This window comes from Limanda limanda, chromosome 1, assembly GCF_963576545.1.
Source record: "Limanda limanda chromosome 1, fLimLim1.1, whole genome shotgun sequence".
Classification (NCBI taxonomy): domain Eukaryota; kingdom Metazoa; phylum Chordata; class Actinopteri; order Pleuronectiformes; family Pleuronectidae; genus Limanda; species Limanda limanda.
The window spans coordinates 21812010-21839415 of record NC_083636.1 but is presented as its reverse complement, the minus strand read 5'-3'; the positions used below and the strand labels follow the sequence as shown (position 1 = coordinate 21839415).

The following is a 27406-nucleotide window of genomic DNA, read 5'->3' as shown; positions in this document are numbered from 1 at the left end:
CTTCGGTTGAATCAGTAGCCAGGATTCTGTTACCGACAAGACCAGAACCCATGTGTCTTGGACCAGTAAGACCACTGGCCATGGCTCTATTTTCAGTGGGACAAGTAGCCCTTGTTCTAGGCTTGTAGAGCCATAAACCATTGATCTTAGACCAGTAAGACCAGTGGCTGAGATCTGGCTTCAGAAGGACAACTAGCCATGGTTCTGTTCCATCGAATACCAGAACACAAGTGTCTTTGACCAGAAAGACCAGTGGCTGTGGCTCTAGTTCCAGTAGGGCCAATGGTCCTTGGCTTGTAGAACCAGTGTCCACTGATCTTAGACCAGTCAGACCATCGCCTGTAGCTCCAGCTTTGGTACAACCAGGGGGCATGGCTGTGGCCTCGTAGAACCAGAACCTGTCAATCTCGTATCAGTTGCTCGCGTTGTGGTTCCAGTAGTATCAGTGGTCATAGTTCAGGATCCGGTGACACCAGTAGTACCAGTTTGCAAAACTGGTTCACATGAAAAGGTGAGGAGTTTTTCCAGTCAATTGTGTGCTTTCAGGCTCCTTTAGCAGTTCAAGGGTCAAACTTAGTGGTTAAACGTCAAAGTCCATCCAGGGGGTGTATGTAGCACCATGGGGGTCCACGCTGAACCAGTTTGACTCAACTTTGTTGTATTGTTCTCGTCATCGACCTCTTTTCCAGTCTGGTTACAACCAGTTTAATCCAGTTAGATCCAGGTTTGTCTGCTATAAGGAGCTATTACTCACCTGCCCCACCCCAAACGCTGCCCCCAGCAGATCTCCCGGTTTGCTCCACTTGATAGGACCACAATCATCTACTTGGCCAATACAAAGCTCAGACGGTCCCAGGTCGCTGCCAATTGGCTGATGGGAGTGGCTACTGTTGTTGGTGATGCCATCAGTGTGATTGACTAGCAGACAAGAGGAGGTGGGGTTTCGACTGATGACGAGATCCAAGCGATCTGGAGACTCTGCGATCAGAGGGACGACCAGGCAGCAGTCGAAGTCCCTTGTCCGCACGTGGTTGATCTGGAAAACAGAACAATGGATGAGGGGCGGTGACGTGTCTTCTTCAGAGGTTGTATCTTTTTCAGTTTTAGCCAATTGATGGGAAAACAAATCAACATACTTAACGACACTGTGACGGTTCACGTACCCACCAGGTCTGGGTTTTTTACCTGTAATATTCGGTCATAGGCTCGGAGGCCGCCCCGCTCTGCCGGACCCCCAGGTCGGATGTTGTTCACGTAGACGCCACGGTCCAACAAACCATCAGAAACACTGAAACCAAAGTCCTCCAGGTCCGAGGCCTTCTCCAGAGTCAACTACAAATATAAACACCCTCTGTTAGGATCAGAACCTGAGGATTACCGTGTTGTCATGGTGACATGTGGTTCTCAGTGGTCAGTGGTCATGTTCACCTTATGGAGTTCCACAGGGTTCTGGTTTAGGATCTCATTGACTTCCTGCCTCATCTTCCTCATGGCAAAGGCTCGGCGTTGGGGGTCAGAGGGTAAGGTGTTGGACCTTGGCGTCACCTGGAAAGTTCACAGAAATAATTCTTAAAAACGTTAAACATACAAACAGTCATATAGACGTGGTATAGTCGAACAGTCACCTGTGGTCGGTTGCTGCTGCGTTCCTGAAAACTGGCCTGGCGTCCCAGAGTGCTGCGCAGGGGGGTGGGGTCATGGTTCAGACTTAGGGTGGAGCCCGACATGATGGTTGCCTGGAGAAAGCCAATCAGAGAAAACCAGTGAATCAGAACCATCCAATCAGAGGCCAGCGTGTGAAAGAGTCTCTCTTGGATCCAACAAAAGCACGGTGACTGAGGAAACCTGGGTGCACGACCTTTGACCCCAGCTAGAACGATCACACCAGCACAGGTTTCTACTAACGGGTTCTACTGACAGATTCTACTGTGATGGATTTTACTGACGTTCTACAGACATTTTATTTGGTTGTTTCTGTCTTTACAGTTAAAGTTTCTGAGAACTTGATCTACTTTCAGGATCTAGTTTGAGGATCTACTGTTCTCCTCTGGTTCTCTTCCTGTCATGGTCAGGATCTGATTCTATTTCTTCTGATTTCACCTGAAGAATCTACTGTTTCTACTGAGATTCTATTTCCTACCTAATGTTTTTCGCGTCACTCAACAGACGGTCACTCCTCAGCCAATCAGAATCAAGGACTCAGACGCATGCATGACTGACAGATCTGCTTCAAGACGGCAAAACAAACTACCCATCAGGCCTTGCACAAGCTCTTCCAGCATGCCTTGCTCAAACTGCCATGCCTGGTGCAACATGACTCTGCCCCATGATTGGCCAGAAGCTGGGTGATGTCACTAAGATGTCACAATAACGTCACCATGGTCGGTAGCTTGCTGCTGTGGGGTGCGGTTAGAGTCACATTCAAAAACAGATAACATGTTGGACGTTTGATGACGCTAGAAGAAAATGTCCAGTTACAGAGAGAAGAGGACAGAGGAGAGTTAGTGGAGAGGTGGGAGGAGGAGGAGAAAGAGGAAGAGGAAGAGGAAGAGGAGGAGGAGGAGGAGGAGGAGGAGGAGGAGGAGGAGGAGGAGGAGGAGGAGGAGGAGGAGGAGGATACCAGAGCGAGCAGGTGCGTCTCCTGATCAGTCTCCTGGAAGAGAAGGAGTCATTTTTCTTTTCAGCTCAGTCGCTAAGATTTATTGCTGCATTTTCAATCAACATAAACCTTTAACAGCTAGAAGAGTTCACAGTAAAACACTCAAACACTGATTTTCCTGCTGCTGCAGATTCAACTTGTAAAGTTCTTGTTCGACTGATTTTCACATTTGAGACATCATGAGTTCTGCTGACTCACCTCCAGCTCCCTGAGGATACCGCTCTGTCCACACGTCTCCAGATCCTCCAGAGCCTGAGACCAGAAGTTCTCCTCCTGGTCCGGTTCTGTTCCATCATGGCCCACGGTGAACCTGGAGGAGAAGGTGACAGGTCAGCCAATCAGTGAACAGCCTGACACCAACACACACACACAGAGGAGGCTGGTGACGGACAGGTCATGCTGGTGGGAGAGTGGGCTGGAGCTGACGACATACACGTCCATCCGGTGTATGTGTCAGTGTGACAGGGGTCGAAGGTCACCAGGTGAGGGGTCAGCTGGAGGTCAGACAGGACTGTGTGGGGGGGTTAAAGGTCAAAGATCAGTGTGATACCTGCTGTCAGAGATTAGACCGCTGGGCAGGTTACAGGCTCTGCAGACAGAGACACACTGATGTTACTGCTGCTAGCTCGCCGCTAGCAACCGCCACCGACTGGAATAAGAAAGACTAACATGCTAAAGTCGTGTGAAAAGTAACTGTGGAAATCTGGATGATGTCACAGGTTTTAAATCATGTTGTGCAGGTTTATTCCTGATTGTTGTAAACAGGAAACATCTTTTATATCAGAGATTAGTGTCTGAACTTTATCTGCTTTTTATTTATGTCAGTTTTTTCTTTGTGTCAGTGTAGTTTCATGGTTTCAGTCATCCAGGTTGTTATCATATCATTAAAGTATTATTATATTTACACAGGTTTCTGTTCTAATTTAAACTTGTGTAGCAATTAAGTTCTCTGTCTCTGCCTGTCTCACCCTCCGAGTGGTGGGCGGTCCCAGTCGTCGTCACTCAGGCCCAGATCTGACAGCGGATTGGCTCGCTGGCGAGCGGCGGACGATGATTGGCTGTTAATCGTCTTGGCGTTGCGCCACTCGTGGAACGTGTACGGAGAAGACTGGAACGCTGGAGCTGCAGACAAACCAAGAAGATCGTTCATGTGTGGATTCAAACCGTTTCCCTAGAGCTCAGACTTTTAAAATCTCAAAGGAATAATTAAAAATCTTTCTTTTAAGACAAAAATCAAGAAAACTGATGAACATATTAACTATTGTACAAAAAAATAATACTGATTCGCAGACGAAGCTCAGGAGTCAGAGGTCAGGTTCCTACCCGGCGAGGTGAAGCTGCTGTCCATGTTGGATCCGTCCCACGACTCCACGGCGCTGTCGACGGACGGTAACGTGCTGAACGCTCTCTGGCTCGGTGGAGGAACAACAACGATGACAGGCTCCTCCTCCCCGTCCAGGTTCTCCTGACCGAGCCCCACCCCCGAGCTCAGACCTGGGCCAATCACGCACGACTTCGGACTCGACACTTTAAGAGAACATAAAGGAAAACTTGATTTTTACCTGCTGTCTTTGAAAACAGTTTAAAGTAGCTGTTCATCAAAATGATTGAACGTACGCTCTCCCTGCTTCTTGATTTTCAGCGTCACCGTCTCGCCCGCCTGCTGCAGCAGACTGATGGCTTCACTCAGAGGTTTCCCCTTCAGGCTGCTGCTGTTGATCGCCAGGATACGATCACCCACGTGGATCGCACCAGTCCTAACACAAACACACATCATTATTATATTATCAATGTTTTATTTCTTTAATAATTGGGATTCTCAGTTTTATTTGACAACATATAAGCACCAGGGGGCGCTACTACAAAGTCAGATCTGTTAGTCATCCAGCTCCTGGTTGATTTGGTAACTCTGTCGCTCTGGTTTTAAAACTGAATTTACAACTTTAATCTCTTCATTTTTGTTATAGTGTTTGTTAATGTTTATATATAAAGTTATTTTTTTTCTGAATTACATAAGATTATTTAATGCAAGAAAACAAATGATAAAGTTGAAGTTGTTGTATTTATTATGGGCATCAGACGGCGACATTGACCACTTTTAACTGCTCACTCAGTTCATGTTTAAACTAAAATAAATATTCTCAAGGTTATCATTTCACATTTTGTGTTTGATATTCTATGTGAACAACAACACATAGTTAAATAGTTAGTTTCTAACTTAGTCTCTTTATTTTATAGATTTTTTATGCTAAACTTAAGACTCTATATAGTATAATAATATAATTTTTATAAAATATTTACTGCCAGATGATAATGACTGGGATAAAAATAAAGTGGAATAAAACATGATGTACAAGTTGAATGACGTTGTATAATTTATTATGAGCAGCAGAGGGCGACCTTCTCCAGCACATCTGTCACATCTGCACTGATTCGTCTATTTAATGTTTCACAGACAAACAGACACAGTTTGTTTCAGCGTTAAATTAAATCAGTGTTGACTTTAAATGTTCAACTTTATTAAATCTTCTTTCTGTGGATTTCAATCTGTAGCGTCTGTTGAGTCTTTACAGGAAAACTGAAACTATGTGATAACGTCTTTATGTTACATGATTTCTCTCTTTTGTTTTATATATTTATAGGATGCTGTTTAGTGAATGTTTTATATCGTGTGTGTACAAGGATGATTATTTATTTATTGAACTTTAGTGAACTATTCCTGTTCTGGTTAATTTATTTCACTGTTGTAAATATAACAGAAAAGCAACAAATATTCACATATGGACAGTTACTTAATTTTGTTTAATAAAGTTTATATATTTTCTGTCTTCATCATATTCTTTTATTCATTATCTACTACATCTTTGTGTCATTAAAATCAAACTAAAACCAACCTTTTGACTTCATTTTTCCACTGTTTAAGTTCTTATATATTAAATTAAACGGTTAGTTTACGTGTTTACCTCTCGGCCAGCCCGCCCTTAGTCAGCGAGGAGATGATGATGGGGTCGAACGGCTCCTCGGTGCCTGAGATGGTGATTCCCAGTGGGCCACCGTACCTCTGCAGCTCCACGGTGTAGATGATGGTGCCGGACACTTCCTGTTCGTCTGAAACATGTCAATAAAGATTCATTCAACAGGTGAAGAAAGAAATCATTTAATAAAAAAATGTTATCATCTGCAGTGAATTCAGTGAGAAATAAAACCTGAGTTGTCTTCGTCTTTGCGGATCTTGAGTTTGACGAGTTCCTCGCACTGCTGCAGGATCTGGACGGCCTCCTCCATCGAGCAGCTCTCCACACGGATGTTATCGATGGCGAGCAGCTTGTCTCCGAGCTCCAGCGTCCCCGTCCTGAAAGACACAGCAAATATAAACATAGACTGTGATGTGTCTGTTTGAAGTGAGTCACAGTGAACAGATGCTCTCTGCTGGTGACTGAAGCTATTTAACTCATATTATCTGCTTCACACACTCCAACACACATGACCTATAAACCACACGCACGCACACGCAACACACACACGCACACACACACACGTTAGCCTAATTAACCAGCCACCTACAGACAGCTGACCGAGCTTCAACACATCTGACACCTTAATGTGAGTTTATTCTACCATCACATTCTGTAGCGTGTGTTTGTAGTTTATAGGTCATGCGTGTGTGTGTAGTCTATATGTCGTGTGTGTGTATAGTTTATAGGTCATGTGTGTGTGTCTACCTGTGTGCGACGCTGCCTTTCTTGATGTCAGAGATGATCAGAGGATCACCTGGTTTCCTGTTGGACGGCGCTGCACACAGAGAAGAATATTTGTTAAAACCAGTTCAGTTTCCGTCTACATGTTTGTTTCAAAACTGAAAACTGCTTCGTCAGAGAGATGAAGAGGAAACTGAGGAGGACTCACAGCTGATGGTGATTCCCAGCTCCACCCCCGGTTTCTTTGGCAGCTTCACGTGGAACGTTCCAGAACTCGGGATGACCGACTCTGAGAGAGAGAGAGAGACAGAGACAGAGACAGAGAGAGAGTGAGAGAGAGAGAGAGAGAGAGAGAGAGAGAGAGAGAGAGAGAGAGAGAGTTTGTTTCTGCACTCATCATTTTTCTGCTGTAAATTTTTTCCAATAGTATTTTTTATAAAAGCTCTGATTGACTCAATTGTTTTTCATTCAGTGTGTGGAGGTGTTCACTCGATTGCAATGTGTAACTTCACCACTAGATGTCACTACATCTCACAAACTGAACATGCAGATGTATATTTGGATCTGAACCAAACAAACACTCATGAATATCAGTCCTCTCACACGTCTGGTTTATTTAATCAAGATCAATGAATTATTCCTATATCATCTGTGTGTGTGTGTGTGTGTGAGTGTGTGTCTGTGTGTGTCTGTACCGGCCACGTCGAACTCGATCTCCAGTGTGAGCTGAGCAGTGATGGACGAGTCTCTGAGCAGCTGATTGGTTTCTTCCAGGGTGGAGTCTTCAGTAGGAACTCCATTTATGGACAGAATCCTGTCTCCAATCTGCAGGATGCCGCACCTACAAATATATAAAACAAATATAAACAACAAAAATATATAAACATTTGGTAAATGGTAAATGGATTTGTATTTATATAGCGCTTTTCTAGTCTGATGAAGACCACTCAAAGCGCTTTACAGTACAGTTTCACATTCACCCATTCACACACACATTCATACAGTGCATCTACTTGCAGCACTTTGTTATTCTATGGGGGGCTATTGAGGGTTCAGCATCTTGCCCAAGGACACTTCGGATTGCAGATGGTTCAGACTGGGGATCGAACCGCCGACCTTCAGGTTGGAATACGACTACTCTACCCCTCAGCCACAGCCGCCATTTAAGAATAAACTAATATCTAGTGTTTGATTTTCCGGGTGTGTGTTACCTCTCTGCGGGGCTGTCGGGGTCGATGTAAGCGATGAGCGGCGGCGAGGACAGCGTTTCCGTGGCGAAGACTCCGCCCTGCAGCTGCAGGCCGAAGCCCATGATGCCGTCGCCTAGCAACATCACCTCCGTGGTCTCCGTGTGGACGACCTGCCCGGCGAGGCCCACGGTGCTCGACGCAAGAGAAACTGACGGAGGAGAGAACAGCGAGATGAGGCCCTGAGGTAAACACCACGTCTACTTGAATTCACAAAATGGACGTCAGAGAGGTCTGCCATCAACGTAGCACGTGTGGTCAGGGGTCAGAGGTCAGAGGTCAGACTCACGTGAGCTCTTGAAGTCCTTCTTCTTGGCTTTCCTCCTCATCAACGTGCCCCGTGGACTCGTGGGATACATGTTCCGGGGCAGTGTGCTCATGTTGAGGGACGAGAGACTGTAGGCCGACATGGAGCCGGGAGAGAACGAGTGGCTGAGAGCTAGAGAGAGAGAGAGGGAGAGAATGAGAGGGAGTGGAGGAGAGGGAGAGAGAGGAGGAGAGGGAGAGAGAGGGGGAGAGGGAGAGAGAGGGGGAGAGGGAGAGAGAGAGAGAGGGAGAGAGAGAGAGAGAGAGAGAGAGAGAGAGAAATCAATCAATCAATCAAATTTTATTTGTAGAGCCCATATTCACAAATCCCAATTGTTCATAGGGCTTTAACATGGTGTGACATCCTCTGTCCTTAACCCTCAGCAAGAGTATGAATGAGATGAGTGGAGTTTTATTTTAAAATAATGTTCCCGGTGATATGAGGCGTCTTTCAAAATAAAACATAACATTCACAGAGAGAGATGCGGACGTACGAGGGTTGTTTGTGTGGCGGTTGTGCGATCTGGAAGCTGATTGGTCGGGGTGGTACGTGTTGTAGTGGTAGGGAGGGTGGACGGGGGCGGAGTTTCCAGTTTCCCAGGGGAGGGGGCGGGGACTACGCTGCACCTTGACTACTCGCACGCACACACACACACACATGCACGCACACATGCACACACACACATGCACGCACAGAAACACAAAGAGGAGGGGTGTTCAGGTTAAAACACAAGGAAAGGTCAAGGGTTAGAGGTCACTGCCTGTGTCACTGCTTTATAAAAGATTATATTTTATCAATGTAATTACCATGCTGTGGTGCGTTCAGGGCCCACGGTCTGGTGTGTGTGTGTGTGTCTGTGTCTGTGTGTGTGTGTTTACCGTGCTGCGGTGCGTTCAGAGCAGGTCTGGCCTGGTGCTGTGGCAGGATCTCCATGCGGACGGTCTGACAGGAAGCAGACAGCAGCTGAGTGGCTTCAGCCAGAGAACAAAACTCCATCGATTTCCCATCGACAGACAAAATGTGATCTCCTGCGTGAAGAGCACCACACCTACACACAACACACACACACTTAGTTAAGAAACTCCTGCATCGATAAAATAAACTAAATCCACAGTATTTACTTCCCTCACAAGTGAATCTACTTATTGCTGCGATTAATTAGAAAAAGATTGATGTTGCCTTCGCAGCCATTTTAAATTCTGGCCTCATGAAATTTGCTGCCTTCATGCACCGTCGGACAAAGGAGCTGAGGTGTTGAAGGTGGTCAGAGGTCATGTACCTGTCTGCTATACTGGCTGGTTTGACCTTGTCGATGATGATGACCTGCTTGCTGCAGAACATGGAGGTGGACAGAGCCACGCCCAGACTGGAACCAGACGCCTTGGCAACCTCCACCAGCAGTGGCCCCGACGCCGTGGCAACCGAGTCTGATGAAGACAAACAGACCAACAATTATTATTAGTGTTTTTACCATCGATTTTATTTCCAGTATTAATCATTGTGGTTCCACAGGGTTCAAACCCGGGTCCTGTTTTATTCATGTATTCATTATGCAGATTCAACTCCGGTTGACTCACATTGTTTTATTATTGATTATTAGTGATTAGATGTTAATTATGGATGAACTGACCCATCACTGACACGTCGTACTCCAGCAGCAGTGTAGCTTCCTGTCCACACTGCTTCAGGATGCTCATGGCCTCCGACAGCGTGCTGCCGTGGAGACGGATTCCGTCAATGCTCAGCAACCGATCGCCCGGTTTGACGGTTCCTTCTCTGGAGAGAGAGAGAGAGAGAGAGAGAGAGAGAAGAGGACATTTAAGTTTTTTATTTTATTTAAACAAATCCCATAATTGAATTTCTTGGTAAAGCACTTTACTCAATGTTGTTTATAAATGTCATGCTAGAAAACAAGATTTTCAGTAAATAAAAAGAAAAATTAACTACTTGAAAAATTTAAATTTCTGATTGAAAAGTAGATAATGATTGATCAGATTGATAAAAACTGTGAACGTTCTCAAAGCAAAAGAATGCGAAGGTCAGAGGTCACCCACCTGTCAGCCGGGCCCCCTTGCCTGATTGTTGTCACGACGATGGGACGAGACTTGTTCCTGTCTTCATGGGCCCCTCCTGCAACACGGTCATGCATTAATATGTATTTATTTTACAAACACACACACTCACACACACACACACACACACTGACCAACACTCACCTCTGATGACAAAGCCGAAGCTGTTTCCTTCTTTGTGAAGCGTGACTTCCACGTTCTTGAACATGACCCCTGACCCCTGCACGGCTGCAACACAACACGACATCGACACGTCAACATCACGTCTGAACCACTGAAGCTTTAATCCTCTGGACAAACCCTTTTTACCCTTATCACAAAGTATAAATCTGAGTTATTTTTCTGTCAAATACTCACAATACAACTAATACGGACACATCTTTAGTCAAACTATGAATATAGAACAGTTATATATGTTGAATTCTATAGTTTCATTATTTAATACACACAAATATATCAGGTAACTATCAGAATTAAAACTGGTCTATTTCCATGCGAGTCTACCTGTCAGGAGCCGGTGGTGGTGTAGTCTTGTCTCTTGATCATTTATAAATAAAGTTGTATTTCTGAGTTTGAGAGAATTAAATAAACTCTGAACTTGGACAGTAACTCTACTCACAGACGGGCGGCAGCTCATACTCGACCTCCAGGACGACTCGCTCCCCGACGTTCTTCAGCAGACTGATGATTTCGTCATGTCTGAACTTGGAGAGGTTGATGCCGTTCACGGCGCGGATGTAGTCGCCGACGTTCAGCTGGTCGCTCCTGGACACAGAATCAAAACGTTAGAAGCCAAATATTATTTAAATCTTTGTCCCGGACCTGAGTCATAACAAACCTAAACTGGGTCAGAAACCGATAACAGATTAGGATTTAACAGAACTGGATTTAATTAAACAGAATCAATCAAATTATATTTTTATGGCCCGTATTCACATATCACAGTTTGTCTCACAGGGCTTAACAAGGTGTGACATCCTCTGTTCTTCACCCTCAACAAGAGCAACACAACAGAACAAAACCACAAAAGAATACTAAACGAGTGGAACAGGCAGTGTCACGTTACCTGGCCGCGACGCCTCCCTGCCGCAGGTTTGATACTCGGGGTTTCCCATCTTTGTCGATGCCGCCCGACACCGTCAGTCCGAGCGTTGTTCCCTCCTTCTTCATCAGCTCCACCACCGAGAACCCCCGGAACTCATCTGCGTCACAAGAAGAAGGACGAGGATCAGATGCAGTGTCCTGTCATCATTTCACAGCAGAAGCCTCAGAGTTTCCTGCTCAAACTCTCGGTACAGAGAAATAAAATAGTAATCCCGACACAGAGGGAAGTGAAGTCATCTTCTGTTTGCTCGTCCATCTATATTTCATCAAACAGCTGAAATATTCAGCAGCAGAAGCAACCGACAGAGAGAGAGGAGCAGGTTCAGCGCCGGCCGGGCACGACGTGATGTGACAGCTCGTCTGGTGATAACACACGGAGCACGATTTTATCAAAATGTCTGAGTGAATATTTATTAGGAGAGATTCTCCACTTTGAGACGTCTTATCTTCGGAAGTGACCATCAGCGTCTCCCTCTTCTCTCATCCTCCTCCTAAGAGGCATCACCGTGTCCTTTTCACTTTTTTATGAAAAACCAGCGCTGAGTCACTGTCTGAGGAAATTAATTTAATCTTGACCCAGAAAACAACAAAACGTTGGATGAACCAGTGACGGAGCAGAAACCTCACAAACTGACAAGTTAAATTTACGCTGAAGGAAGATGAAGCAAAACACAAGTCGTACATGAATTTACATTTTACTACGACTCTAACTTTACTCTGAGCCTGAATTCAGCAGCGAATCAGTGGGTTTAAAACTATGAAGAGGATCAGAGGTGGTTTCTGAAGCTGCTACAGTTTCTGTAATTGACTGTTTATTTGATTTGTATTATTTAGTGGAGAAACAGTGATCACAGTTATCTCACTGTCTCCTCGAGTGTTTCTGCTCAGTTGGTTCTGTTTGTTCAGATAAAAGCTGAAAACAGGCTCCAGGTGTGAGGAGATAAGCAGCGAGTGCAGGTCGCAGACAGGAAACCTCAGCAGACTTATCTGTCGACTCTGCAGGTGGAGTCACGACAACAAGCGTCAGAGCAAAGTGAGAAGAACATAAACGTACCCGGGATGCTCTGCCTCCGGATGGCCAGCGCTCCGTCTGGAGGTCTGGGCCCGGTGGAGTGTTTGCTGTACGGCCCCTCATCTGAAACACAAACAAACAACGCATGTTACTTACTACACAGACACACACACACAATGTGTCTTAAGCTCCACCAGGTTCTCCGACTGGTCTGTCGCCCCAAACGTGCAAAAAACACCATTAAAAACCTCCATCAGTTCCTTGCACTGATTCTGAAACTGCCACTTCCTGAAGCTGGTTCTACATATTAACCAGTGACGAAGCTCGACCAGTTAAATGAAACCCGAGCTCATCCTGGTTTGCAGCAGGTTCATATTAAACCTAGTCTTTCTCCTGGACTTCAGGTGGCTTCTCCAGGTAAGAGCAGGTAATTCAAACTGAACAACACTGTAATTTAAACTGCAGCGGAGCCGGAATCAGTTTGTTTTGCATCGTCCTACTTTGTTTGGTTTGATTCTATTTCATGGTTCCATTTTATTCTGTTCTCGTTTATTCTTATCTGCTCCAGATCTTTCTCCTCTGTTTGGTTCTAGCAGCTGAGCAGCTCAGAAACACAATGGGGCTTTGAAAACACACACACACACACACACACACACCATAGCTAAATGAAGATGAAAGCTGAGCCTCCTCCTCCACCTCCAGATGTAGGACAGCAGCATCTCTTCTTCTCTCTTCTCTCCATCGACAACACACACTCACACAGTTCCTGTATAATACTACGAACTACAACTGGGTCGTGGACGTTATATAAAGAAAAAACACTCAGCTGCTGTTATTAAGCTTTGATCGATTACACAAGGTCACACAATTTAAGTGTTAAAGCTATAGTAAATAAAGATGGAGACATGAAAGCTCCAAGAGTGAGGCCATGTATGCATCGCCCCGTGGTGGCGTGCTGCAGTATAGGTTAAAACACTCACCTCCTCCACGTTAGCAGATGGGATACGAACCAACAAATAAATATATATATGTTTAGATGGTTACTGTTATTCAGTCAACAACCAGTGCCACCTACAGGCCAGAAAAGTAACAACAACAGTAAAATCTAGGTAATGCTTCAAGAGTTTGTGTTGCAGCTCTGCTCGTCCATCGACGCAGCATCGACACTCAAAAACTATTTTCTGTTTAGGTTCCACAAACCGAGATCAGAACATCTCTCTTCTCGGACAGTCATCTGCAGATTCTGTTTATTCTTCAAATTGTATTTGCGAATAAACAAGTGAAGTAAATTCAAATATTCTTCAGATCCTGTTCAAATGTGTTGAACAGGATCTGCTACAAAAACATTAACATATTAATAAAACTGCAGAGAGACATCGTCCTGATCGTCTCATCGGTCTCAGACGTTTGTTACAAACAGCATCTGGTTCCTTTACCAGATCTGTCAAATATCGTTTTCACTATCCGATTACTGAATAAACTTGAAGAGAGTGAACAGATAACAGATAAATAAAATCACACATGAACACATCGTGATGAGCTCAAGGTCGAAGCAACGTAGTAATTTTAATGTTTTAATCAATGTAAGGTCAACAAACACACACAAACACACACACATCACTGCTCAGATACCACAAACACAAACACTACAGCTAATGCCCAGTAATACTAAAGGTACTTGTACTCGATTACTCCAATACAGATGACTTACTACTATGTAATGATCAGATGTAATGAACTTTTTTATTAATATTCATTATTTTTATCTTTCAGAATTGGAATTTTGAGCAGTGAAAATTATCTTTAATGATTCATCTTTAATCCTGATTGTTGTCTGTCAACATAAATACTTTTATTTTGGTGATATGCATTAAAATAACAAGCTTTTACTTTGGTAAAATTCTAAACATGTGACTTTAGATATAACTTAAGAATCTGAAAACTTCTACGATCACGCCACAAACGCGTGAAGCTTCAACTGAACCAGACGTGATTAATAACCTCAGATCAAAAACCTCTCTCTCTCTGTCTGTGCTCTCCTGTCTGTTCTGTGCTCGCTCGTCCTTGATAAAAACAAACCATCAATATTACATTCATGAAAATAGGATGCTCTCTCTCTCTCGCTCACATTCACTCTGAAGGTCTCTCGTCCAAAGATACCTGCAGCCATCGACTGAATGAATCCAGAGATCATTTCCACACACAACACACACACACACACACACACACACACACACACACACACACACACACACACACACACACACACACACACACACACACACACACACACACACACACACACACACACACACACACACACACACACACACACACACACACACACACACACACACACACACGGCTCTGGTCATAAACACCCTGCTCTCTCTCTATTTCCATGTTGCTGACATTGAACCAAATCTCGTTCGACCGTGCAGACACACACACACACACACACACACGCACACGTATGTTCCACATGCAAACATGCTAAGCCCTCCATCACATTCATCCAGCCTCTCTCTCTCTCTCTCTCCCTCTCCCTGTCTTCGTCTATGTCGCTCTACCTTTGTTCACCCTGCGCAGGATCTGGCAGCGACATTTAAACGACACGGCGATCATGGTGAAGCCGAGCCGAGGGTCGCCTCCCCCCCCAGCGCCATGCAGATGCAGCCTCCACAAACTACACCTCCTCCTCCTCCTCTTCCTCCTCCCTTCTCCTCCTTTGTGAGCGACGGAGTGATGGACGAACGACCTCCTCAAACGTGAGCCATGATGGAGGGAGAGAGGGAGCGCTGCAGATGTGAAGCTGCTCCATAAAATGAGGCAGTGGAGGAGGAGGGAGGGATGGAGGAAAGGGGGGAGGGGGGAGGCAGAGTCTGCGCAGATTAGAGGATGAAGAGGAGGAGGAGGAGGAGGGAGCTCTATCTCTCCACAGATTTGTAATGGGTTTCCGTGCAGCTGGATGGAGGGAGAGACGGATAATGGAGGTGGCAAGGGAGGGTGGACGGAGGGATGGGGATGGATGGGTGAAGAGAGGGATTGAGGGAGAGAGAGAGGGAATAATGGATGGAGAGAGAGAGAGAGAGAGAGAGAGAGAGAGAGAGAGAGAGAGAGAGATGCAACAGTAGGGTTAATTGAAAGAGTGATGAGGGGGAAAGAAGTAAAGAAAAGTGGAAAGATAGGGACGGAGGAAAAAGGAAGAAATTAAGAAGAAGAAGAGGAACAATAAGTGAAACCAAGGGAGGAAGGATGGAGGGAAAGAAAGAAAAGAAGCAGCCGACGCATACATAGAAAGAGAACGTAGAACTGAAAGGATCAGATCTGTTCTGTCCAAATAAATGTGATGTGATAAATGTCATAATATCAATTTGACCTTACAAAGTTATAATTATAAATCAAAGTATAATGAATAAACACAGTAATTGTAATGTTTCAGCCAATAAGAACCCAGCAGGTGTTTGCTGTGATGTGAGTGGCTGACAGAGGAGGGGGCGTGTCCTGTGAGCAGGAAGGGGTCAGACCTGTGTGATTAATGTGGATTAGTGACGTTATCATGTCTGCAGGTCTCTGTCTCTCTCCTAATGTCTCTTGACCACCTCTCATCTGACGTCACTCTGTAGTAACGTCTTGCTCTCTGCTCCGTGCTGCCCCCTCCTGGTCACACAGGCCATCTGCTCCACTGTTAGACTATCACGCCCCCTGCTGGAAACAACACGGCAGCACAATGTACTAACATGTAACCAGTATGTACAGGTGTCCCTCCAAACTATTAATATTACTGCTGCTAATACTGCAAAAAAACTTCAGCAGCAGCAGTTAATCAACAAATACTACTACTGCTAATATCTGCTGTTGATGCTTCCCCAAAAATATCATTAAAAACCAATACTGCTATTACTACGAGTACTACTGCTGCTTCAGGTAATACTGCAACTGGCAATACTACCAAAATGCTAAAAGAACTTATAGAACTGCAACATAATTACCAGTAACACTACTACTACCAATACTATTAAACATAAAAACAACAGCTACTATAAATACGACTATTACTACAACTTCTATTATTACTGCTGCTGATAACGAAAAAAACCTCCAAACTAATAATCAACATCAACTAATACTGCTACTACTAAAGCTTCTGGTAATAACAGTACAACAGATATATATTAACTACTGATGCCGGACATTCTGATACTGTCGGCTTGAGTGTGAAGACTAAAACTAAAACTACTTCTAATAAACTGGGATGTTTCTCTCTAATTAAAAACTTGTGTTTATATAGAGGCTGTGACTTCAGTGATCTGGCATTAAAACTAATTATTGGCCTCATGGTGGCGCTGCAGGGCAACTCAGAGGAGACAGGGGATCGATCCTCTGTGGACCATGAACCTCTGAACCACATGAACGTCCCTGAGATGCTGTTTAAACGTTTCTGTTCGGTCAGAGATGATGTGGTCATCAGTTGTCCCAGATTGACCATCAGAGGTAAAAACACACATTAATGAGCTGATGAAGCCCCTCCCCCCTGCAGTGAAATCAACCAACCACCCCTTCACCACCCCCCCACCACCACCCCGAAACACACGCACACACGTACACAGACCCACACACGGCTGCAGCTGTTTCCATGGAAACAAGCTGATGAATAATTGAGGGGAGAGACCAACCCTGCATCGTACAAAGAGTGATTTTGAGAGATGAAAGAAGCGTTCACACGGACACACACACACGGAGACACACACTTGGACACACATGGACACACACACACATACACACAGACACACACACACTACAGGTTATCACAGGCTTCAGCATTTCAAAATAACCAAATCAAAGTGCAGCACTAACTATGTGTGTGTATGTCAACACCCCCAGCGCAAAGTTAAACTCGTGGGTTTGAGTCACTGTGACATCTCCTTATGTAAGTGCACACACACGCTCTCACACAGACACACACACACGGACACACACACAGACACACACACACTCAGAGTGATAATAACACTGTTCCAGAGTCTGTGAGAGCAGAGGACGGATGTGTAAACCTTTAATTAGCGCCAACAGTCACAGTCAGGCTGACGCGTTTCATGTGTGTGTGTATGTGTGCGTTTGTGTGTGCCTGTGTGCGCGAGCAGCAGATGGGACAAACCGATAGAGCTGTGATCAACAAAACCACGAACACTTCAGATCATCACTCAGGGGAGAGAAAATAAGTCCCTGCACATTAACACAACGTTTCTGACACACACAATGTTCACACATGAGAAAACAAATCGTCTCGTTCCAACGAGATAATGTACAAACGACAGGAAGTGGAATCAGCTTCAATGAGAATATTCAGGTTTTTAAGTTTTCCTCAGTATCAGAGTGAATTCAAATTCATCCCCAAATAAGATGTTTTAATTACTTTAACTTGGCTCGTCCATTCTGATAAAGTGCTCTCATGTTGAAGGTGTAACGATTTTCAAACGTTGCAAACCACAATCTCATATTCTGAGTAAATTTTTGGCGAAGACTTTAGTCTGCACTGTACCCGGATGTGTTTTAAAATTTTTCCTAATCCTCTTAATTGAAGAGGAATCAGAGGCGAAAATGAGGAAACATTTGTTCTTTAAATTGAGAAAACTAATTAAACATCATAACCAAATAATGAGGGAGACGTCCTCAGAGTCCCAAGATCCCGACGCGTTAATTAATCTGAACTTCTGCAGGTTCGTGCTCCACTTTCCTGTTTCTGCCTCTGAAGATAATAACGACGCCTCCAGAGCGAATCCCGTCACAGCTGAATGTGGGAGACGTGGGACTGAGCGGCTGCAGAGTCGAGACAAACAGATGAAATATAAGATGTTTGTGCCACCGGGGGTGGGGGGGGGGGGTCTCACACACAGCCCGAGACCAACATGTTGCTTTTCAACATCTTTCATTCATCACATGAACGATCCAGGATGGGTGGATTGGTCAACTAGTCTCAGCTGTGCCCATCGACTCCCCTGGTTCACCTGGAGCGTCACTGAGCTCCTGACTCCTCCATGTTTCATCATGTTCACTTTTCTTTACCTCATCATAACAAGGTGAGAAATCAGAGGTCCAACCCTCCCTCCGCTCCTCATCCTCCTCTTTGTCTCCATCATGTTGAACACAGGACCAGTTATGTAAATTAACCTTATTTAAAGCATTAATTAGTGTGAGCAACCTTCACATAACACTCGACTGCTGTGAACTGCACTGGTCTGAACTCAGCGTTCAACACAAGACACAGTTTCTCCTCATCAATGTGCTAATGTATGCATCATAATGTTTCAACATGTAATGAGATCAGCGAGCGCGGGGGGGGGGGGCAGCCGTCTGGTTTGAAAGGAGGCGGAGTCGCCTACAGGTGGGATACAGGTGACAACACCTTTAACAGACACAAATACCAAAAGAATAATGTCGATAAGCAGGGTAACAGTACGAAAATCCACCCTGAGCCTTGACCTCCAGCAGAGGGCGCTCAGGTGGACCTACCACAAAGCTAATAAATCAGCTGACCCTTAGTCAGAAAAGGTTCTAAAGGTTATTTATATAGAGAAGATATAGATTAGAGTTTCATGGAGTCATGATACGAACCCACTCGGAGTGAAACTCTTCACCGTCCGCAAATGGAATTTAAAGACTCAAAAAAGTGGATTCATTGTTAGGAAAGTCAGAGGAAACAGATTAAATCAGAGCCTAGTGAAAAGAGGAACAGTGAACCAGGGGTTGGCCAGTCAACCGTCCTTAAAAACCTTCGTATACAATCACACGCTGTGCTACACACACACACACACAAGTTCGCTGGTAGCTGGAGGAAATGTTTCTTGGCAGCTCTGCCACACACACACAGGAATATTCCACTATTTTTTCACACACTTATAAAACAGTTGAATGTCGGTTATTAAAACATAAACACACCCACATACAAATGTGTTGGTTTAAATAAATGATGTGAAATTAGTTTCCAAAAATATCTACAGACGCTCAATCAACAATTATCGTATAAATCGCGCGTTTCTGTTTACAGCACATGGACAAAGGTTTCAGCTCTTATCTCATAAAGTTCTCCGGACATCACTCTCTCCTACCTGCACTACTTTTTCTTCCTGAAATTTAATTTTTTCTTTTTCTCACCTTTGCGTCGTGTGTTTGAATCGTCAGTAACGCCCACTTGCTCAAATGGTGAGGAGGATCTCATGCTGTGTTCTTACTTCAGCTCCTTCAGACATTCTGCAGACTCTTTACAGGGCGGCGGGAGAAACTGGAGAAAATCTGCTAATATCTAGCTCGACATTTGCTGCTTCCTGAGGATTTGATGTTTTACTTCATCACGTCAGAGTAAAGTAAAACTTGAGACATTTCAAACTATGTTTTGACATTTAATTGTCAAACCTAAAGAAAACAAACTGCAGATGAGAAAACCGATGAACTGAAAAGTACATCCTCTGGTCTACGCTGAGTCCACCTCCGTTCCCGATCATGTGAGACTACAGAGTGAATCTTTTATCGCACGCTCGCAGCGCTCACAAACACTTTCATCAGAGTAAACAGTTTAGTCGACGGCGAGTTCGAGTCCTGCTGGAGATTTCTCCAGAGACCGAACGCCGAGCTGTGAACCGGAGTTCAACCGCGGAATCTAAAACGTTCCTGAATCTCATTTAACCACAGAAAACGTTATCTTGTGAGGCAGCAGAGAAACAGAAACTCCACAGAGCAGCTGCAATTCACATCCATTGTGCTCCATGTAGAACAGGTAGAGCAGATTTTAAAACGATTCCACCCTATCGAACGTATCCCTCTGCCAAGGCCCAACAACCTCTCACATGAGAATCTGGATCTTATAGTAAAAATATAAAAGAAAACAGGACGTGGTCTGAATAATTCACCTGAATAAATAATTTGTCCTTAAGAGCCGACAGGAAAATCAATGACATACATTTTACTCTTAACTGCGTTTTTCTGCTCAAGAACAACAATAATTAGAACTTCACTCAGAAGGACTCAAACCTAAACCAACTTCCTTTAATCCAATCAGGCTGCAGCAAACTACACACACACATGAATATCAGGCCCATAACGATTTCATCCAGATCCATGAATTATTCTCAGTGAAATCAGTGAAAATTATGAAAAACGTTCTCGCTCTCTTCCTGGATCAGTTCTTCTCTGACCCACTTCCTTCCACCAAGCTGCATGGTGATCCGTTTCAGGTGTTTTGTACAATCTTGCTGCCAAACAGACTCAGAGGTGAGAACATAACCTCCTTGGTGGAGGGAACAACAATAAGGATCAGCACTGAATTCTACACGATTATGAAAACCAGCCAAGGAAATATGTCTGATTAAACCTGGACCCACCAGGTTATGTCCCAAACTGCAGAGACAGTGGATATCAGAGTCTTTACCACAGAGAAGACGGGTGAACAGAGACAAATTCTGTTTATAGAAGATCAGTTCCACGTTTTGTGTGTAGTTCAGTTACAGCTGTATCATTTTAACACATCATTAAGACCTATCTGGAAATTTCTAAGACCTACTGCATTATATTTTAACATATTTCAGACTTTTTTAGACCTCAAATTCAGTTTTTTGGGTTCTGGGCCTTTCAGACCGGAAACGCTGAGAGAGACAGAATAAAGATTAGAAAGAGACAAAAGAACAGGAGGAAGTTTCCACTGAAGCCGTTTGTTTCCAGTGTCTGAAGTCATACCTCCAGCTGAAGTCAGAGAGGCACATCGTCCACATTCCAGTCAACACTTCCTTGTTATTACCCACAAACCACCTGGCCCCCTGTCACCTGGATACCTGAGTGAGTGTGTGTGTGTCTGTGTGTGTGTAACCGAGCAGCGTTTTGCTAACGACCTTCATCTATAATAGAAAACCTGACACACTGACTCAGGATGTCTTCGTCATAATCTGTTGATAAGCTCCTCGCTCGCCCGCATGAGACAATAAAACAAAGCCCCCGTCCCTCCCCTCCTCTCTCGCTCTCCCTCCCTCAGTCAGTGTTTCTCTATGGGACTCACTCAGTAGGTGTGTGTTGTACTTGCTGGTGTAGTAGTAAACGTCCTCATATCCTTCCTGGTAGTCGTCGTCGGCCCTGTACCTCCTCCCTCGCCTCCTCCTGCTCAGCAGACGCAGCAGAGCCAGGAACCGCTCCATCATCAGCCGGTCCGAGCCGGGCCGGGCCGGGCCGAACCAAACCGGGCCAGGCTAAGCTACTACGAGCTAACAGCCAGGCGAATAACGACAAGAGCTGACGGAAAGCGTTGTTCCACGGAGAGAGGGAGCGAGAGTGAGATCAGGTTTCCTCCTCCTCGCTTCTGCACATGCACACACACCTCTGGATGTCTCACACACACACACACACACACACTCACACATCAGCAAGCATTTAACACGCACTCACTCACATGTTCTTTGTATTCTCTCCTCTCTCGCTCTCTCTATCTGCAGCCTCCTCTCCCTCTCCCTCTCCTCCTCCTTCGTTCCTGGCCACTTCTTTCAGCTGTTGGTGCATCTAGCCCAGCTCAGCCAATCACTGAGCTCTCTTGTTCTCTCTCTCTCTCTCTCTCTCTCACTTACTCACTCTCTCTCTTCCTCACACACACACACACACACAATGGAGCTTTGCGATGCAGGAGTGCTGTGTTGGAGGGCGAGAGCAGGGGGTGAGCAAAGCTTGAGTGTGTGTGTGTGTGTGTGTGTGTGTGTGTGTGTGTGTGTGTGTGTGTGTGTGTGTGTGTAGTGTAAACGTGCACTTGAAGAGTCAGCAGAGAGGAGATTTTATTCCTTCATTAGCTCCTTCCTTCCTTTGTTGCATCCTTTGTTTTCCTTCCTTCCTCTTTTCTCTGTCCAAATTTGCTGTTTCCTCCTCCTCCTCCTCCTCCTCCTCCTCCTCCTCCTCCTCCTCCTCCTCCTCCTCCTCCTCCTCCTCCTCCTCCTCCTCCTCCTCCTCCTCCTCCTCCTCCTCCTCCTCCTCCTCCTCCTCCTCCTCCTCCTCCTCCTCCTCCTCCTCCTCCTCCTCCTCCTCCTCCTCCTCCTCCTCCTCCTCCTCCTCCTCCTCCTCCTCCTCCTCCTCCTCCTCCTCCCAGCAAGGGGGAGGGGATAGCGTGTGTGTGTGAGTGAATTCCAGAGGGTGGTCTGTAATTGAACACTGGGAGCGAGGAGAGGAGACGAGGAGAGGAAGAGAGGGAATACGAGGAAACCAAATATCTGGAGGAAGAGGAAAAGAGGGGGATGTAAGGTGATGAAAGGAAAATAAAGGGGGGGACTTGTGGAGGTGACAGGGAGGGGAGAAGAGGATGAAAAGGAAGAAAGAAGATGAGGTGTATGATGAAAGAAGGGAGAGAAGGTGAAACTAGGACAGAGGAAGCGAGGAGAGCAGGAGAGGAGAGAGGAAAGGGAATTATGAAAAAGAGGATAGGAGACAAAGACAAGAGACAAGACAATGAATAGAGGGGATAAAAAGGAAAGGCAACGAGTGTATGATGGAGAGGAGGTGAAACTAGGAAAGAGGGAGCAAGGGAAGGAGAGGAGAGAGTACACTAGGAGAAACAATAGAACATGAAGCAAGGGAATAGCAAAGGAAAAGAAACCATAAACAGAGGAGAGGAGAATAATCCAGGAGACGATGAGGGTATAAGAGAGGAAAGAATTGAGAGCAGGAGATGAAAAGAGAAGGAAGTAGGATAAAGGAGGCGAGGGAGAGGAGAGCAGAGACGCCAGATGAGGGAGAGGAGGTGAAACTAGGAAAGAGGAAGCGAGGGGAGGATCGGAGAGCAAGTGGACATGTTGAGGACGGAGAGTTCATCTCTGAAAACAGCTCAAATGTCTTCTTGTTTCTCTTGATTTTTTGAGTTGTGTAATTATGTCGTCTTTGTTTTGTTAATTATGTTTCTCTGATTGTTCTTGTTGTCAGATCTTAATCTCAATGAGACTCTGATTAAATAAAGATTACAACTACTAAAATATCAAACCAAACCCCCCCCCCAACTTGTTTCTCTTGATCCCAGTAAGTTGCCCCACTGGGGCTCTGATGGCAGCCGGCACTAACCCACGTGGTTCCCCCCCGACACAACGTGTTGGCAGAACCAACCACAAACTGGCAAGAGGAGAAGAGTGTGATCAGAGGCCTGGAGAACATCTCATCATCATCATCATCATCACACAGGCAGAGAGGAAACCAGCGTGTGACTCTGCGTCTGATCCTGAACACAGAGACGCCACCGAGCCCGGGACACGACGCTCGTCAGCGTCAGATTCACGACCAACTTCTCTGTCTCTTCACGCCAGAGTCGAGATCAGAGTCAACACGACGGAAGCACGAGAACAAGAGCTTAATGTAGTTGGTCAGCCAGGCTCAGCTGCTCAAACACACACACCCACCCACACACACACACACACAGGAAACACACACACACACACACACACCAGATAAATAATGATTGATCACTGATGATTGAATTCACAGCGTCTTTAAACTCTGGCGTCAAAACGTTATCGACTCTTTCCTTCACGTTCTGTCTTCACTCTCTTTCTCGTCTCTGTGACAGGAGCGTGCGGGTGAAAATAAAGATGGAAGAAACGACGGTTTGCAGAATTCAAGCCGAACCATCACAGCAGGAGGCCCGACTCCGCCTCCCTCACCTGTCAGACGTCCCCGAGGGCGTCAACGCCCCTCGAAGTGTCTAACGAACGCCTCGAACAGAGCTGACAGTCGGGCAGATGGTCGAGTCCCATTCACTGACATGCAAAAAGAGAGAGAGGGAGAAAAAGAGAGAGAGAGAGAGTGTGTGTTGCTGCTAAAAATGTGGGCTCATTTGCATATCGCTCTCAGGCTTCTGCAGCTCTGCAACCGGATTGGACGCCTCGGTGGTGTGTGTATAATCTGATTCTCCTCGCTTCACTTCAAAACGCACACTCACTCTATCCTCCAGCTCCCCCTCCTGGTCGCTCAGAGAAACACATCAGCTGCGTTCAGGAGAGAGAACTGTACATGTTTGACGCTTCAGAGGTCGAAGTTTGACTGAAATCAAGCCACGAATCACCAGGACACAGGAACAGGGAGACAGACAGTGATTGATGAAGCCTGAAGGAGAGTGAGACAGACAGAGAGAGACCTAGAAACAAACAGAACAAAAGAGATGGACGAGTGAATCCACGGTCTTAATGGACTGCTGAGTGACTGACCTTGATTCTTAATGGACACAAACACACGGACACACACACACGGTCACAAACACACACACACACACTGCATCGACTTCCATTGGTTCCCTACAGGCTCGGTCTAACCAGAGAAAAGGACAAACAGCTGGACAACATCTGGACAAACTAAAGGACACAAATTGATCTAATGGACAAAATGTCTCCTGTCGACTGGATCAACATCATCAGAGTCAAAGTGGTGCACATTTCAAGGTGATGACAAAGTCTCAGTGGAAACGACGAGGAACGAATTCACTGCAGTTTGATGGAAATGAGCCTCAACTCACTGGACCCTGATTTAGGTTCTGGTCCCTGGGCCTCACTCAGATACTGGGTCCTGCTAAAGCTTCTTGGGACTGGGCTCCCTGAAGCCTCGAGTCCTTAGACTCTCCTCACGCCTGGAGTGCTGCTGGGGCCCTGGGAATCTGCTGGAGCTGAGGGTCCCTGGGCACCGTTAAGTCCTTGGGTCCTCGGGACTTATTGAAGCCTTCAGTCCAAATACCCTGCTTAGAATGTAAGTCCCTGGAGTCCACTGAAGCTCTGAGTCCCTGTCCCCAGTTTGCACTTGGGTCCCAAGACCTGGGGCCAGTAGTCAGTGATCTATTGATGATCGTTCTGCAGCCTCACGAGTTTGGACAAGATAAAAACACGACGTACATGAGTGTGAACTTGACGCAAACACACACACATCGGTCATGGATTAAAATAGATCAGAAGAAACAGTGGAAATTCTCACTTCTGAGCAGGTTTCTGTGTCAGACCAACTGCTGGACTGTTAGAGACACACTGAGACGTGTCTGTGTGTCTGTGTGTGTTAGGTGTTATTAAATGTTTTGTGTCAGTGTGTCCTGCTGGGTTTATCCAAGTAGAAAATGAGTGTGTGTATGATGCCAGCAGCTTGGCTCTCCACCTGGACGATGCCCAGGGCTGAGTGTGTGTGTGTGTGTGTGTGTGTGTGTGTGTGTGTGTGTGTGTGTGTGTGTGTGTGTGTGTGTGTGTGTGTGTGTGTGTGTGTGTGTGTGTGTGTGTGTGTGTGTGTGTGTGTGTGTGTGTGTGTGTGTGTGTGTGTGTGTGTGTGTGTGTGTGTGTGTGTGTGTGTGTGTGTGTGTGTGTGTGTGTGTGTGTGTGTGTGACAGATGAAGGACATCCTGATCCTGGATCTGTTTCCTCCGTTCATATAAATTCTTTGTATTTGTGAGAGTCTGGCTCGTTTGTTTGGTCTGGACTCTCGGCTCGTTTTATTACGATGACATTTCAGCTCAGAGCCAGAGAACGACAGGCTGTGAGCTAGAACAACAAAACTCTGAACAAACCAGCAAGGCTCTTCTAACAGAAAAGACAAAGTCACAGATCTCAGCTCCATCAATATGTCGCTGTTTTCTCAAGAAGTTCCAAAAATTATCTCCTGAGAGACTGAGGAAAATGTAATAAAACGCTTTATCTGACAGAGTCACAGTGATTCAAAAATTCAACCAGATCAAAATCCTGTTTTTACGCCTCATCCCTCTAATCACTTCAGCACTTTTACTGTAATTCTGCTGAGCTATAAATAAACACAAACAAGAAGTGGATGAAAACAAAACCTTCAAGGTCACTTCATTAAATCATTCAGCCTCAAATAAATATATTTTAAACAGAAAATGAATGAAAGCTGAAATCAGAGCAGACGTTTGATTTACTTAAATTATCTGATAAAAACTCAAACATGTAGAGTTTTCTCCTCATGAGGAGAATCAGCTGACTCAGGATCAAGAAACGTTTATTTACATAGAGACATTTAATATTCATCAGGCCACAGTCTGACAAACTGTCTATAAACGGAGAGGATTTATTTCTGTGGCTACTCTCACCATAAGTGGACGTCCAGCAGAGACGACTCTCGAACTCAGGACGATCAGCAAATAAAACACAAACAGCTTAAGTCTCAGTTTCCTCTTTTCACAGCATCTCTACAACAAAGATCAACAACTAACAAGGGACGAGTCGTCTGAAGTGGAAAGATTCACCTCAGGCTGCAGCTCTGCCTTCTCCTCACCAGACTCATTCAGAGGTCGACTGTCAGACCTGCAGAGGACGGAGCTGACAGCACTGATCTGACTCTAGATACTGTTCTCCTGTCTCTTCTGGAATCACTTTACTTTCAATTTGTGCACCGGAGATAATTTCACAGAAACAAAAGCTTGGTACGATGTGTTTTCACTCCTGTTGGTTCGTTAGCTGGATCACACAAGAACTACTTCACGGGATTCCACAAAATGTATCACTGTCTTTAACATTCTTGACATTCTAACATTTTAATATTTCATATACTTGCTTATACCAATTCAAACACACACACACGTGCTCGACCAATCAGGAGTCAGGGTCAGCTGTCAATCATAACGTTATAACTTGTTATAACTACCTTAAATGACAGAATCCATCTTTGAGAAACATGTATTATTTAGTTAGGTTCTAGTTTGGCCCATGTCCCATGTGCTAACATGGAGGAGGCCAGGTTTATGCCCTATACTGCAGCCAGCCATCAACACCAACATTCCACTAGAGGGTGCACCACAGAACTCTGTGTAGCCGATATGACACGTGGAATGTTCCAGTGACATGCATAGTGCACAGCAAGTGTGTGAACAATTATGCTTACGACGCATCTGGTTTTTTACGCAAACACGTGGTTAAACAGCAAGTACGTCTCCAGCCTCAGTCCGCATTGTTCAATCACTAGGTGGCACTGTAGCTGTAAGTGTTGGTCTAAAATATAAACTGCGATGTTGATTGTGTCTGAACGTTCAACTGCGAAACGTGACGTTCGTGTGTGTGTTTACTGCACTGCAGGATCCTGTACTGCGCTGCCTTGTGACACACACACACTTAAAACACACACATTTAACGGGATAAACTCAGAGTTTTATACACAACGACACGTACACACAATCAGCAGTTTGTTCCACAGAGGTTGGTGAGAGAGAGACACACACACACTAAGGGGAGAGAGAGACTTGGTAAAATGTGTCAGAGACGATAGGGATAATACACTAAGCTGAGCAATGTGGACACACACACACACACACACACACACA

The 27406-nt window shown here is 45.2% G+C and overlaps 1 protein-coding gene across 1 annotated transcript; it reads right to left on the bottom strand.

Annotated features, from left to right (window-relative positions):
- Window positions 1-365: 365 nt before the first annotated feature.
- grip1 (glutamate receptor interacting protein 1) lies at window positions 366-21281 on the bottom strand. Its single transcript, XM_061074507.1, has 27 exons — window positions 21146-21281; window positions 12142-12222; window positions 11050-11185; window positions 10603-10748; window positions 10128-10211; window positions 9966-10041; window positions 9542-9687; window positions 9191-9338; window positions 8790-8959; window positions 8405-8542; window positions 7894-8043; window positions 7569-7755; window positions 7053-7198; window positions 6566-6646; window positions 6382-6451; window positions 5866-6011; window positions 5623-5767; window positions 4277-4416; window positions 3983-4186; window positions 3628-3781; window positions 3210-3248; window positions 2858-2969; window positions 2621-2653; window positions 1626-1736; window positions 1429-1545; window positions 1186-1332; window positions 366-1036 (listed from the first exon to the last, which is right to left on the bottom strand). The coding sequence occupies exons 1-27, from the start codon at window positions 21279-21281 to the stop codon at window positions 734-736; spliced, it is 3546 nt and encodes a 1181-aa protein (XP_060930490.1). The 3' UTR covers window positions 366-733.
- Window positions 21282-27406: the final 6125 nt, after the last annotated feature.

Bases quoted from the DNA above. Each gene is read 5' to 3' on its own strand.
- grip1 (XM_061074507.1), bottom strand. From the start codon at position 21,281: ATGGAGCGGTTCCTGGCTCTGCTGCGTCTGCTGAGCAGGAGGAGGCGA. The intron at 10,212-10,602 runs GTGAGTAGAGTT...GTTGTGTTGCAG, and splicing joins GTATGAGCTGCCGCCCGTCT to CCGTGCAGGGGTCAGGGGTC. The intron at 2,970-3,209 runs GTATCACACTGA...CTTCTCCTCCAG, and splicing joins GGTCTAATCTCTGACAGCAG to GTTCACCGTGGGCCATGATG.